The sequence below is a fragment of the Anticarsia gemmatalis genome, chromosome 17, assembly GCF_050436995.1.
Source record: "Anticarsia gemmatalis isolate Benzon Research Colony breed Stoneville strain chromosome 17, ilAntGemm2 primary, whole genome shotgun sequence".
In the NCBI taxonomy this organism is placed as follows: domain Eukaryota; kingdom Metazoa; phylum Arthropoda; class Insecta; order Lepidoptera; family Erebidae; genus Anticarsia; species Anticarsia gemmatalis.
In genome coordinates this window covers 11910333-11924519 of record NC_134761.1, presented here as the reverse complement: position 1 = coordinate 11924519, position 14187 = coordinate 11910333, and the positions used below count along the sequence as shown (strand labels likewise).

Sequence of the window (14187 nt, the reverse complement as noted above, 5' to 3'; positions counted from 1 at the left end):
CAACGGCCTTACAGGGATATGTATGTGCCTCTGGCAAAACATATTGTTACAATGTTTCTAAGTTTGATAATGATTATACCGTATCATAGCTAAAGTAGTCAAACACACAAGTTATCCGTAGGTGTGTCTTCGACCTGAAAATTCGTGGAATCGGTCACGAAGTAATTGAAATCAATGAAAGGATACATGTATTCGAGTTGGTAGTATAACCGCGTGTAATTAGCGAGGCAAGTGCGCGCGACAACATCACCGTCACACGGATGACAGTTTAATTTAGCGGCTTTACCACGTTATTAATAATTCGCGTATGATACACGATACATCGTGTGTGAAGGGTACTGTAGCTGTAGACACGCAGGCACGTCGTGATGATGGAGGCATGTCGATTTACAATCAATTGACTTGTAAGCTTCACTTGTAAAGTGATTAACAGTCTCGTTAATTAACTGTAAGTACATTAGTTTATGATCCAACAGACAGACGATCTTTTGAGTAATATTAATGTTGATTGGCCAGAAGCTCTATTTACGTTTGTGGAAACACAGGGCGGTCAGCTGATACCAAAGATGTCTGGTATCAATAAGTTAATATGTACGGAAAATATATCTTAAGGGCTTGCAATTCAAACGCCTTTGTTGGCTAGATAAGTTCATGGGAATTCACGTCACACAGTTCGAAAAGGAATAAGAGAAGAAATCACCCTAATTACAAACATATTTTGTCGTTGCCTTTTACTTTTACACAAAGAAAAAATATAATTGATGATCTTTAGTGAATGTCCCAAAACTGACCACAATTCATTGTGTAGCATTCACTGTGTATCGTACACGACATTAAACTCTCGCAAACACGTAAAATCAATATTTTAATTGTTATTTGATGACAAAATATCGCGGCTATACTCGACAGATTGGTCAGCGAGTGGCCGCCGACGATTTATTGTGCATATGAAAATATAATTTATGTGTGAGCACAAGCGTGTAGGTGCATCAAATAATGAAATATGACGCCGGCGGCGCTTGTACGCGGCCTCGTCAATAAATCTGCGTGACCAGAAAGCCGCTGGCGAGGGGACATCGACGCCCGTTCAACGGGAAACGTATAAAAATCTAGCTTCACCCGCGACATTTCGCACGTAGAACAATCACCGTGAACTTCCGGCTACATTCCAAGATAGAAATAACATATGACATTCTGAGAAATAACGTTGTTACAACAAACAGTTTTTAAATTGAATCCTGTTAGTGTGGAGACCACATACCCACATATCTTCTGCCGAGTTCGTAGAAACTACCTTATACACGAGCAATTGAGCCTAGTAATATAATTTAAGTGTATTTCGTCTCCAAGATAAGGATAAACTTATGCGATATTCTTTTCCGTACTTCATGCATTACATACTTAACACCCGTTATAGTCAAGAGTGTAAGCAAAGAGAGACAAAAAAACTTATCTTGCTATTTCTGCGGTACTTATGTCCTATATAATATGTTTTGTTATCAGAACGCGTTTCATGGCATCGCATCACACTGTTCTAGTATTCACACAGTTTGTAACTAGTCGTGAGTCATCAGGATAACATCGGTGAGTGACAGTGTATCAGAGAGCTAGATAAACGCGCGGCGACGCGAGCGGCGCGTTTGTGTCAACGATGCGTTCCCGCGACATACTGACACACTGCCGGGACTGGATATATGTGAACTATTGTAACTCGCGACAGTATATTACAGGAATTTCCTAGATTACTGTTTCATTCTCTTTCTTGTTCATTATTAACTTGTTTTAATATGAAATATTTAATTGAGATAAGTTATTCCATTTGTTGTTTGCATACCAGCTAGCTGGTGTACAATAATAGGTAACATGTATCCCAATAACCAAATAATCGTCACCACGAATACAATTGGTGTAAGTCAAACACAACGTAATTCTAGGATCTGACTACGTAGACAGATTACTCTGTCAGAAAGTTCTCAGAGATCAAACGCTGGACATATCGCTGAAAATTTTCAGTTACCTTAAGTAATAACATAGCTTACATGAAACTGAATATTAAAGTATTTTACAAATCTAACGCTACGTCAAAAAAATATGTACAAATCAACTGCTTAATGTAACGAAATGAAAAAAAATAGAGTCTAATAATATTCTACGAATAGCATTGTATAATTTGTATGATGATTGATCTCACAATATTTAAGTTTACGAACTTGTTTAGTGTTAGTATAACCTAGTAAGAAAGTCGTTTGTATGACATTGTGTGATTGATAGAGCAATACGAGTTAAAATAAATAAGAACTCGATCTCTCGCCGTTAGTGCTAAGTGTTGCTGCAGAGTGTAGGGGCGTCAGTTATTGATCTCGTTCATTCACTAACACAATGTTCTGTAACTGAACACCGCTATAAATTACTTTAAACATCAACAAATTAGCGTTATTTACGAAATACTTTACTCGTAAGTTAAACAAATGTCTCAATAATATAAATTGGGTGTAATCCTTTACGTTGAAAACGAATACCGAATTCAATCTTTGAACAAAATTAAACCATTACTGGAAAGTAATAGAAAGTTAGAAACGAAAGGAAAAGAGGAAGTTTTGATCAAAGCAACTCCATCGCATCGGTAGAATGTCGCCGCACACAATAACACATAACAACAATACGACACTCTCGAACAAGTTTCTGTACGCAAAACCGACAACAAACAAATTTCATATCGAAGTTGTGAGCATTGTGTGTGTGAGTGCACCCCACGCGCGGGTCGTGTCGTGTCCGTCACGTCGCGGGCCCTGAACTTGATCGCTCAGCAGTCACGAGCCTCGAGTGGCACGAGTGAGGCGCACAAATTATAATACTTAACACAACAACAGCTGCGCGCCGCCGCTCTTAAGTTTTGATGTTCGCCAATTTACTGAACCGCTGCGATAAATTTCAAAAATAACTTCGTTAAGTCGCTTTTATAGGTTGATAACAATAGGGCGGGAGCGGTGCTTCACTTCACGAGGAAAACTCTGGAAAAATGTCTTCGTAAAGTGAATATGTCGAGGAAGCGGCGGACAAATCCTTCGCTTGTATAATATAATATGTGTTAGGTGAGATAGGCGCGCTCCACGTTTCCGCGCGCACGAGCGCGTAATGAACCACTTTATATTCGCAGCACACGACGTCCCACTAGCTATGCTTGCTATTCCTATGGTTGACACTTGATTTGGTCATGTTTGGCAAATAGACAAAATAATTAAGTTTGCTCGGATGACTTCATCCTGTCCGTGAGATAACGTCAGCGCTCTATCTCGGTGGTGTATTGGTGGCATTCTATTTTAGTGCTACGCTAGACTGGATGGAAGCACAATCTGTGTTCCTGTACCCCAGAGATCTCAAAAAAATACTATAATGCTTTGTTTTCGTAGAAGTTGTTAAGCTAAGATAAGCAGCATGTTAAGCCTTGAGGCAAGAAGGTGATCTTTGATACAAGATGGATAAATGATGTTCATGGGTTACATGGGGATTACTCATATTAATATTGTCCCACAAGGCATTTATAGTCTACGACGCTACGTAACTTGCAGAATCAGTGAAAACGACTACACAATGGACCTACGGATACACTGCATCGAGGCAGAGATGTTGGGTGTGAAATAAATAAAGTAGCGGTATAAGGCAGCTTTTCTATTGTGAAGGCGCTACGCTTTTGTTCAGTTATGTTTACAGCCCTACAGTCGGCTGTATTTTCCGGTCGAAAACTCGGTCAGATTCGTCGAAATATATATAGAATTACACGGAACATTTGGCATGTACTTACGTTCAGCGGCGGTGACAAATTTATCGCACCGCAGCGCAGCGCCGCTACGTTCAGCGGCGCGCACTAAATAAAACCGCAGCGTAAACAAGTCAACACTATAATTATTAAATAATAAAGGCGCAGGATCACGCGTCCACCGAGGCGTTCCTTAAAAAATGCAGCTCGTCGGAGTTGTCGAGGAAGCAGGTGGAGGCGGGCGGCACGTGCGACGCCAGGCAGCGGTGCTGGCGCAGCAGCAGGTACAGCAGCAGGTTGTACTCGGAGGTGGCGTTCTGCACCATCTTCAGCGTCGTCTCCTGCTGCTCGCGCTGCGCGTCCCACGCGCGCAGCCGCTCCACGCTCGCGCCCAGGTACTGGTTCAACTGCACACCACCACATCGCGTGACTTACGGCACAACTCACAAAAGTATCTTGTTTTGTTGTACCTCTCATTAAAGCAATAGTCATCAAAAAGTACCTATCAGGCAATTCATATTAATAATGGACGAACTTAATAAAAGCTATTTATTTATCATCACTGTACATAGTGTACATTGGCAAGAAAAAGTTCCTTCGGGTAAGATTTAATGAAATGTTAGCAACTTTTGGATATGAATTTTATAAACCTAGCAACTAAGAAAAGCTCAGTGCCGATCAAGCGAATGTAGCAATAGAATGTAATCATATTATTTACCTTTACGATTCTTCTTTCCAACAGCTTTCTCTGTATCCACTCGCAAATATATGTGAGAGAGCCAATAATCAACAGCGTTACTGTGACGAACAAGTCAAGCGGCGGCAGGTGTGGGAATGTTAGGTCGTACCACGCTCGCGTGGCGGAGGTCTCTGGCTGCGGCGGGTTGGCGAGGGGGTCCTCGAGCGTGGAGTACAGGTCGGGCACGTAGTACTGCGCCGGCAGCAGCAGCAGGGCCACCGCCGCTGTCACCACCAGCCCGCTCGAACATCCGGTGATTGCCATCAGTTACCCACATCCGCCCACCACGTCACTATCTATCACTCAACTGTATGAAGAACATAAAATTGCCGATTCATTTGATTGCCAATTTATACACTAATCTCTAATTCTTGATGGTTTTTGACAGTCTCATAGATAATAAAGAGTATTTATCCACCTAGTAATACTGGATAAGGATGTGTACCTATTGACGGCCTTTATACTTTCTGTTATAAGTAATTAACTTTACTAGAGAATGGCAAACTGGTAAAACAAGAGTAAGATCTATCTAGCAACAAGGTAAATGATAGAGAGAATGGGCCTTTGTTTTATATTATTGTGTTTAATATACATCTCAAACTAATAAAATACAGTACCTATACCTTGCAAATGAAATTGTAATTTTTCTATTCTAGAGCCGAAAAGTTATCTGCTAACTTATATGTGTTGAATTCACTACGATCTAATCAGGATACCAAATCCATGTATTGCAATTTCGTTTTATCTATGTGTAAGTAAAATCCTCGTTAAATAACTTATGATAGGAAAAATCTTATTAAATTGCAGTTTTGATCTTGTAACGTAATTTAAATTTCCAAGCAGTTACAAAACGCAACGTCAAAAATTGTCACGTTGACAGATGGCTGCATTCCATGATTTTACAATATTATATCTTTAGCCTAAAATAAAAAAACGACTCCTAGGAGTATAAATTAGGGGATACCCCGAAATAACTAGCACAGGAAACAGCATGTTATACTATTTCATTGAAGATGGCTGTCACCAAACTCAGCCGATGACATATCACGCACTCTGAAACAGTTACGTTAAAATCGTATTTTGCACTAATACTTTGCGCTTTAAGTCGGAATTCTATATACTTGCTTTTAGTTTCATCTCTTAGGTTAGTACTAGAGTAGGTATAGCTAATCATACTTCATTTCGCACGCGCGCCACACCCACATATCTCTTCCTTTGTGGGTACGCTGACACCAAAAAATGCCATTTTGCTATGATACCCACAAAATATTCCTAAAATGTAAACACTGTAAAAGAGATTAGAGAGACAATTAAAAAATTTAGTCGAATAGTACGAAAATGCAAGCACTATTCCATTCCAGACGTATTTTTCGTTTGGACCACCTCAAATCATAACTGCGTCTGGTTGTGGATTAATATTATATCACTTTCAATAAGTCCCTAAAAGATGAAAGAAAAATATCAAATGCCGAAAATGTTAAGTACCTTCATGGCCGGAACGCAGATGTCAGTAGTAAGTGTCATTTGTGTCATTGATGCCACTAATGTCAGATATTGTCAACAATACGTAGAAAAAAACTTGTGAAACTTCTTGCAAATTAAAAGTAATTATTATTTTATAAATGAAACAGTTTATAAGTGCAGGTAAAGTTATTATGTTCACGCAATAGTAGGTTAATAATGTCACTTGGTACGTTACGTAATTTTCTTTCTCCATATAAGAATACTTACCTACTTTCAAACTAGTTTTGCATTCAGTTTTGTATTTAGTATTCAACGTACTCCCATCACGGTTCACTGTTGTTTCAGGGTCACCTGTTATGTGGAGGTGACAACGAACAAAGGATTCAATGTAGGTGCGTAGTTGACGGGCGCTATAATGAAGAAAGTTGTACTATTTAAAAGTGTATCGGAAGATTACGAGAAAGCGTTTCTAGACGTTAATTACCAGGCATTGTTCGTGGAGCCGCTGCAGTTCGAGTTTATAAACAAGGAGGATCTATCACAGAAGCTGTTACAGTCAGATTACACAGGGCTCATACTGACCAGCCCCCGAGCTATCGAAGCTGTCTCTAAGTGCTGGGACCCCGCCAGGTTTGTGCTATGGAACACGAAGAGAATATACACAGTGGGAGAAGTCAGCAGTCACAAGATCAAACTGTTACTAGGTCTAGAAGCCCTCGGGGCAACTTCAGGCAATGGAGAGAATTTGGCTAACATCATCACAAAAGAGAATCCCTCAAATTCCAAGTTTTTGTTCCCCTGTGGGAACTTAAGGACTGAGACTTTACCAAATATTGTGAAGACATCAGGAATGACTGTAGATGCACTGACTGTGTATGAGACTAAAGAGAATGAGAATTTAAGAACAGATCTGATGGAGCTCAATGATTCGGCCACTCCCTGTTGTATGGTGTTCTTCAGTCCTTCAGGGTGTGAGTACATTCACCGGCAGCTGCAAACCTTCAGCAACAACCTGAAGGAACTGCCACACTTTGCTATTGGTAACTCTACTGCATATAAAATTGAGAATCTCGGTGTGGAGGTGGCAGGCATCGCAGCCCGGCCTAAGGCTGACTCAGTGGTGGAATCAGTACAAAACTACTTCACATGCACACAAGCTAGCTAATAGTTACAGAATGATATTATATAAAAATGTTTACACAAGGTGTTGGTCGTACAAAGTATTTGTTATTTTATATTCAGTGCAATAATTGTTACAAATATAGTCATTTATTTATAAAAGTTTATATGTTGTCTTATTTGTAAGTTATTTTTTTTTAAAACATTTGCAGATAATCTTTCAAACAATTGCCACATACACTCTAAAGTGAGAGCATTTATTTATTTATAATTTTTCCACATACTGTTTTAGTGTTCTATAGTTAATTTATAAAGGTAGCATGTAATGTACCTTTCTTTCTAATACAGACATTGCCATAGATGATAGAATTGAGAATTTCGTCTCTTTGTGAAAAAGTTTAAAGCTATACATCCCAGAGTTATTAGGCAGTCTATACATCCTGTTCTATAGGCGGTGGTCGCGGCGGCTCGTAGGGCTCATGCGACGCGTCCCATAGCTGCATCACCGACATGTACGTGAATACCGCGCTGCCTATTATCATACCCGCGTTCAAGATGCCCAGCGGCTGAAATAAAAAGGGTTGTTCTTAATTTCGTTTCATCGTGTTGCTAGCGCCATCTATGTAGGTATTAAAGAAACAGTCTATTTTCTTTTAAAGTTTCATTCTAACAATGGTTTCAAATGTAGACTAAATTGATGAAGCTGCATGAAGAGCAGACTGAAATTTGTTTTATCCTATTTAATTTATTGTTAGATAAGTAATCGGAAATATTTTTCCACAACGATGTTTGAACAAATGTTCTCATAGATAGTAGTTGTATGGTATAAGTCAACGTATCTAGTATTGAAACCGCTAAACTGTTGAAACTAGTCTTAACTATCAACGAGTATTAGGATAGGACTCACTCCATGCACGTAACTGATGGCATTGTTCATGTCGCACATCGTCATCGTCAGCACCGCCATTATCAACAGCAGCACGCCCACCACCGACGACAAAATTATGTCCTGGAATACAAATATCAACGAAGGTTTGTCATGTGTCGTGTGTACATTAAAGTTGTAAGACTACTCTGTCAGATAAAACTTAGCATTTATCTCTACCCTCATTCTAATTGTGTTATCTCATTATCATCAAATTCAGTGGGCAACACAAATGGAGACCTGTTAGTAGTCCGTGAAGTAGACTCATATTCTTTCAAGAACTAATTAAAAAGCTCTCACATGTTTTCTTGGTGTTGTCCTCCATCGTCAATAAATCATCAAAAAGGCATTAAACCAGTAAAAGTACAAAGGAAAAATCTATAATAATATACGCTGCATGTTAAATGTTATTGCAGGTATGTAATAATGATGTAGTTATGTAAATACTGACAGTGAAGAGATAGAGTTGTGGCGCGTAAAGCGGCAGGTCGAGCACGACGGCGGCGTAGAGCACGGCGCACAGCGCGGACGAGCACAGCGCCACCGTCACGGCGCTCGTCACCAGCGTGGGCGCGCCGGGGCACGTGCCGCCGCTCAGGAACAGCACCGACGCCACTATGCACACTACCTGGACAATATACTTCTACTCACCAAAGAGCCAGGGATCACTAGTACCCAAGCAAAATTTGGTCAAAAGCTGGTGTAGCATAAATGGTGTCGATCCGAGCTATGTGCCGCCAAAGGCGATTGGTTAATTTCGTTACATGATAAAAGTGTGTATTTGTGTGATCCACGAATAGTTGTCTTATTTTTTTTTAGGTAGCTTCTCTTAAAATTATCATAATTTGATGTGTGACATTTTTGGAACATAAATAAAGATAATGCAAATCGAAACAGTAGACATATTTGCGCCGTAGTGGCACTCCGAGATAATAATATGACGATAACTTTACAAGTAGGTATCATAATTTAATCGCCGCTTATCGTATTAAGCAAAATATCTCTCAGATTAATTGTTCGGCTTTCTTTATGAATATTTAAATGATATAAATAAGGCAACGCAGCGTACGTACCTTATCTGCAATTATTAATTTTACAACTAACGTAAAAACAACTAAAATGCAGAGACATAAAGTAACTAGTGTATAAAACTACGAAGGTACAACGATATATGTCCATTTTTATGCACACTGTCTTAAAATCGGAATATTAAATAAATTCTAGATAGTGCTGTTATAAGTAGGTATATCGTCTAATAGACATCTGATTTCGGGAGATGTAATTGTTAACGTCTCTTATTTAGACGTAATGTTCTCATCACACGAAAGATTCATATTATAATCTGTCTAATTTAATATCGATATCAATTAATGCAATTTACAAGTGCCTAACTCAACAAAAACATTTCCCGAATTTTAAATGCTTTATCACGTAGGTATTATGCATTACAAGGACGTAATGAAATAATTATGAAATAAAACACTCCCAGTTATTGTTATCGTCATTATTTTCATATTTGAGCTTCACCGCTGATCTTATCTTCTTATCATAAAATCTGATTCAGTTTACTGGAAACTTAGTACTTAATTATCTACTGACTAGTAGTATTTGATCATTATCTAATTATTCAAATTTAACTTCCACGTAGTTCAATGAATCACTGTATAAAACTTCATTTTCCTAATAAATATCGAGACTAGTGGCGCCATCTCGTCCCGGAGAGCCAGAAAGTCAGTTGCTTCCCTTTAGTACACAATACTTCTGAGAAGTCACCTTCATCAAGCGGATAGACTACCCGCTATTATTCATTGATATTCGTTAAAATGCCTACAAAGGTATGAAAGCTCTGGTACAATTTTAGATTAACAGCCGATATTTAATGAAAATCCCCCGTAAAAATTGTGCAGCTTGTAATTTTATTAGTAAGTTTTTCTTCCCGCGGCAACATGAGAAGCACACCGCTGTCACTATCTGATTAAACATCGCTACTCATTAGCGTTATCAAATAGGTGCTCGGCTTTACGTACCAGACATACGTGCGCCACTGAAGATTACACTAATCAAACCAGTAGTAATCGACGCGTTCAACTTCAAAATATATGTATATCCGTGCGTACCTTAAGAACGACTTAAAGTGGGAAGTACCTACATACCTGCTTACAAATTAACCTTACGTCATTTTTGCTACGGTTTTTTCCAGATACCTATTTGTTTATTGTTATGAATCTCCAACAAAGGATACACAACACATCTAATAAAACAGAATCTACATTTAAAACATAATGCTCCCTCAATTAAAGGAAATTACGGCATACTCAAAAAATATGACACTATTTATTAAACAGTCTTTGGAATATTGGCTATGTATAATGTCCCTTTAATGTAGCTACATGCTACTGTGTCATAAAAAATGTATTTACCATTTAAATGCCACCTAAAAAATGCTTCAGTGCTAATAAAACACTGTCCTGCGAAGTCTGAGCCATACAAGTAAAAGTATATTATTATAATGTGTACATAATTATAACTTATTTTCGGAGATCGTAAATAACTGATCTGGTAAAATTACTGTGTAGAATAACGACAAACGAGCTCAATCTAACAACTAGATTCCAACGACGATTTGCCTGCCTTTTTTTAATGACTCGAAAAATAAATAGAGCAAGTATACTTACAGCGGATAAGCCTTTCAGAATTCCTTCAGGTGACAAAACGAAGTCATTTTCAGTGTAATATTGTCGAAATATCCTGTTCCCGGGCTGGTCAGAGCGAACCTCCGCGCGCAACTCCTCACGGGAGTGCGGCGCCTCCATCGCACTAACTAAACCGTCGCACTACTATCATATCTCTTAACTTTTGGATAATAGGGCGTGCTCGCTGCACACTAAATCACTAACTGAATTAATGTGATAGTAACGTTAATCATTATCGTCAATACCAACAATTGTGACATAAGAAGCAGATTATCTCTCTGTTGTTTGATAAAATTCCTAGTGACGGAATTCATAATTGCATTCATATCTGTAGGCATTGTTACAGATATTATCATATACAGCTACTACATAAATGCACACATGTGCATATTTTTTGCACTTGCCATACAACTATTGAAGGACCATTAACTCGCCTAATATCACTTAGATTATCTATTATAATATATACAACGTAGGTACATGCAATAAACTATAATGTTGCGACTTGTAATTTGTAAATCAATGACATCATAACATAAGTCTTAAGCCCTAAAATTGGCTATAAAGGCCTCTTATGAATATAAGACCAAGGTTGATGAAGTGAAACAAATAATATATATTTGTATAAAACCATATAATTATTATCATTAAAATTTTTAAAGTAAAAATGACTCGCACATTATTGATCGAGCCCGTACACAAGGTACACGAGGTACACAATGAACATCTGTCGGTAACGGGCGAGGCGTCTGGTCACGTGTGCACGGTGCCCCGTGCACGGTGCACATTACATCTCTCATACAAACCTACGTATACGTAACACACAAAGCGGGTTATACTCGTCACTAGTCACACACTGATATATCGGAGTCGAGGCTCAGCGAGGCTCGGTGAGGCTCGGTGAGGCTCAGGGGAGGAACGTCTCAACGTCTCGTACCAACCAATACGAACATGTGATATGTATAAGACATACAACTGAAACGTTTACACCGACGACAACTGAGTGCGGAACAACACAACAACTCAACCGGATGCACGAGTAAGCTCGAGGAGCGAGACGACAGGTCGGACAGTATAAAATTAGTTCCTATAACGACTTTATTACATGTTGAACTTTCACTTATCTCTAACTATGAACGTACGTTTACTATGAACAATAATATAATCATATAATATCATAATATATCATGCAAACGATTTGATCCATTACAAGCTTACGATGAAATAAAGTGCGCATACGAGACGTACGCGCCGCCTATACAACAATATATCACTATTAACATAATAATAGATACTTCGCTTACAATTAAAAAATTACCCTTTGCATACATTTCGTGTATAATTACATGTTTACTTCAATACTCGCATAAACGTTGTATAGATACGTAAACTTAGCGACCGATACGAAGTACTGGACGAAGAGAAAACGAGGACAAACACACGGACACGGTCGAGACGAGCGGCGCCGGGAGCGACGCCGCTCACTAAATCTAAAACGGACTAGAATTAAAATCAGACTCGCGGAAATCATAATGAGATCGGGGCGACGCGCGAACGCGCGCCGCGGTACAAAACTATAAAAGTGTGCGGGCCGCGACTAGAAGTCGGTGGCGTACGGCCTTCACTATAACGGGTCGTCGCGCGACGTGCCCGCCACCGCCGCGTCCGGCAACGGCGCGGGCGGCACGGCGCGGTACGCCGCCCGCCCCGCGCCCGCGCGCCGCCCGCCCCGCCGCCGCAGCCACGCGCGCCCGCCCGCCGCCGCCACGCAGCCCGCCACGGCCGCGCCGCCCAGCGCCAGCGCCGCGCCCGCCACCAGCAGCGCGCCCAGCGGCGCCGGCGCCCAGCGGTACTCGCGCGCCGCCAGCACGGCGTGCAGCGTGAGCGCGCCGCCCGCGCTCAGCGACACGGCGCTCCAGGCGCTGGTCCAGGCGCCCAGCTTGTTCCAGTCCAGCGGCAGCAGCGCGGCCAGGCGCGTGACGTGCATGACGAGCAGCGCCGAGTGCAGCAGCGCCGAGCTGAGCGCGGCCAGCAGCAGCAGCTGCAGGCGGCCGGCCAGCGGCGCGCGCGCCACGCGCAGCCCCACGGCGGCCCACACGCAGGCGCAGGCGGCGGCGCTGGCCAGCACCAGGCACGCCGTGGCGGCGCCGCGCGCCGTGAGCAGGTGGCGCAGGCGGCAGTACAGCGGCGCCAGCGGGCGCGGGCGCGGCGGCGGCGCGCGGCGGTACTGCGCGTGCGAGTCCCACGAGCGCTCCGTGGCCTCGGTGCCGGCCGGCGAGCGCCCGCCCGCTCCCGCGCCGCCGCACCCGCTCCCCGCTATCTCGAAGTCCTGCTCCCACACCAGCGCACGCGCGTTAACTTATTTACCTTCACTCTCAACCCGGATGGGGTTATATTTAATTATATTATATTATGTATTTTTTTTTCTTATAAAGGAGAGATTTTTCGAACATCGATTGTTATGTGTACAGGTGAATAGAAAAATATTAATGACCTAATCTTATAATTATGTAAAGTATCATGAATGTAAGTGTGAATTATATTACTTATTTAAATAAAATATTGATGGTTTCTCGCTTGACTATCAAACTTTATGATCAAGTCCAAATTAAAGTAAGGACAACAACTGTTTGTAAACACTGGGAGTAGGTAAACAACTAAGTGTCTCATATATATTCTAAGTTAAAAATAAAAGTAAATTAGACCATAACAAAAATAAACAGAGCTGTTTCCAAACAACTCAACTTTGGTTAGACACTGTTTGACTTGGTTGGGGTAAAACCATCTATAATGCAAACTGTTTCAGCACTGAGCGGTAATTCTACACGACTGTCTGAAAATTTAATAGCTTTCGCCTTCAGCTAGTACTTTAGTGATCTGAATGATGATAACCTACATTCAATTACTCAGAGTAACTTTAATATTATGTATGTACGAATAGGTGACTAGCTGGAGAGTCAGGATAGGAGTATAGCGTATATCATGAGAGAAGTCACTGGGCAAAATACCTGCACGTCTTCGCCGCGGCAGCTCGTCGGCTCCAGCTCTCTTATTTCGTCTAGCAGTAGCTCCACTTCGTCTGTCGAGTACAGTTCGCTCACTGACACGTAGCGCGCCGGCGCCGCTTGCATATCACCCGCCGAGTCGCCTACCGCCGAGCGCCTTCGCCCCGGCACCTCCTGTAATCACCGACCACGCTCACGCTCACGTTATCAGCCCAAATAATCTCTCTCTAAATCACATGTACAACTTTATCTGACCTTTTCCTCCCGTTGACATTGAGACTCCGTCCTTCTTTATAGGACCACATAATCTGAAGGCCTGATATCATTTATGAAGACGTTGACCTAATAAACAAAATTCAATGACGCTCTGTAACCCGCCATGTTTGTTATCATATTTTTTTTCTTTCCGTCAAGTCAACCTTTGTCTATGACCCAAATACTTCGTTCGGAAAAGGCAACAATATAATTACATCAGTGTTGCTATT

General features: G+C 41.1%; 4 protein-coding genes across 5 annotated transcripts; 1 reads left to right on the top strand and 3 right to left on the bottom strand.

Annotated features, from left to right (window-relative positions):
- Positions 1-3885: 3885 nt before the first annotated feature.
- LOC142979754 (uncharacterized) lies at positions 3886-6322 on the bottom strand. 2 transcript variants are annotated; one of them, XM_076124891.1, is made up of 3 exons: positions 6228-6322; positions 4476-4803; positions 3886-4164 (listed from the first exon to the last, which is right to left on the bottom strand). In XM_076124891.1, the coding sequence occupies exons 2-3, from the start codon at positions 4758-4760 to the stop codon at positions 3928-3930; spliced, it is 522 nt and encodes a 173-aa protein (XP_075981006.1). In that variant the 5' UTR covers positions 4761-4803; positions 6228-6322; the 3' UTR covers positions 3886-3927. The 2 variants fall into 2 exon arrangements, with proteins under 2 accessions (XP_075981006.1, XP_075981005.1); XM_076124890.1 differs by lacking the exon at positions 6228-6322 and having other exon boundaries at positions 4476-5129.
- A 53-nt stretch (positions 6323-6375) lies between these two features.
- On the top strand, positions 6376-7244 carry LOC142979752 (uroporphyrinogen-III synthase-like). Its single transcript, XM_076124887.1, has one exon. It carries the CDS (start codon positions 6376-6378, stop codon positions 7123-7125), a length of 750 nt encoding a protein of 249 aa, XP_075981002.1. The 3' UTR covers positions 7126-7244.
- Positions 7245-7283: 39 nt separating this feature from the next.
- LOC142979753 (uncharacterized) lies at positions 7284-10897 on the bottom strand. Its single transcript, XM_076124888.1, has 4 exons — positions 10680-10897; positions 8456-8632; positions 7987-8088; positions 7284-7645 (listed from the first exon to the last, which is right to left on the bottom strand). Exons 1-4 carry the CDS (start codon positions 10815-10817, stop codon positions 7511-7513), a joined length of 552 nt encoding a protein of 183 aa, XP_075981003.1. The 5' UTR covers positions 10818-10897; the 3' UTR covers positions 7284-7510.
- A 1424-nt stretch (positions 10898-12321) lies between these two features.
- LOC142980207 (uncharacterized) lies at positions 12322-14133 on the bottom strand. The gene is made up of 3 exons (XM_076125542.1): positions 13958-14133; positions 13706-13876; positions 12322-13026 (listed from the first exon to the last, which is right to left on the bottom strand). The coding sequence occupies exons 2-3, from the start codon at positions 13826-13828 to the stop codon at positions 12322-12324; spliced, it is 828 nt and encodes a 275-aa protein (XP_075981657.1). The 5' UTR covers positions 13829-13876; positions 13958-14133.
- Positions 14134-14187: the final 54 nt, after the last annotated feature.

Bases quoted from the DNA above. Each gene is read 5' to 3' on its own strand.
- LOC142979754 (XM_076124891.1), bottom strand. From the start codon at position 4,760: ATGGCAATCACCGGATGTTCGAGCGGGCTGGTGGTGACAGCGGCGGTG. The intron at 4,165-4,475 runs GTAAATAATATG...GGTGGTGTGCAG, and splicing joins TGGAAAGAAGAATCGTAAAG to TTGAACCAGTACCTGGGCGC.
- LOC142979752 (XM_076124887.1), top strand. From the start codon at position 6,376: ATGAAGAAAGTTGTACTATTTAAAAGTGTATCGGAAGATTACGAGAAA.
- LOC142979753 (XM_076124888.1), bottom strand. From the start codon at position 10,817: ATGGAGGCGCCGCACTCCCGTGAGGAGTTGCGCGCGGAGGTTCGCTCT. The intron at 8,633-10,679 runs GTAAGTATACTT...TATATTGTCCAG, and splicing joins TTCTGAAAGGCTTATCCGCT to GTAGTGTGCATAGTGGCGTC. The intron at 8,089-8,455 runs GTCAGTATTTAC...TTTGTATTCCAG, and splicing joins CACAACTCTATCTCTTCACT to GACATAATTTTGTCGTCGGT.
- LOC142980207 (XM_076125542.1), bottom strand. From the start codon at position 13,828: ATGCAAGCGGCGCCGGCGCGCTACGTGTCAGTGAGCGAACTGTACTCG. The intron at 13,027-13,705 runs GTATTTTGCCCA...GTGTGGGAGCAG, and splicing joins GCCGCGGCGAAGACGTGCAG to GACTTCGAGATAGCGGGGAG.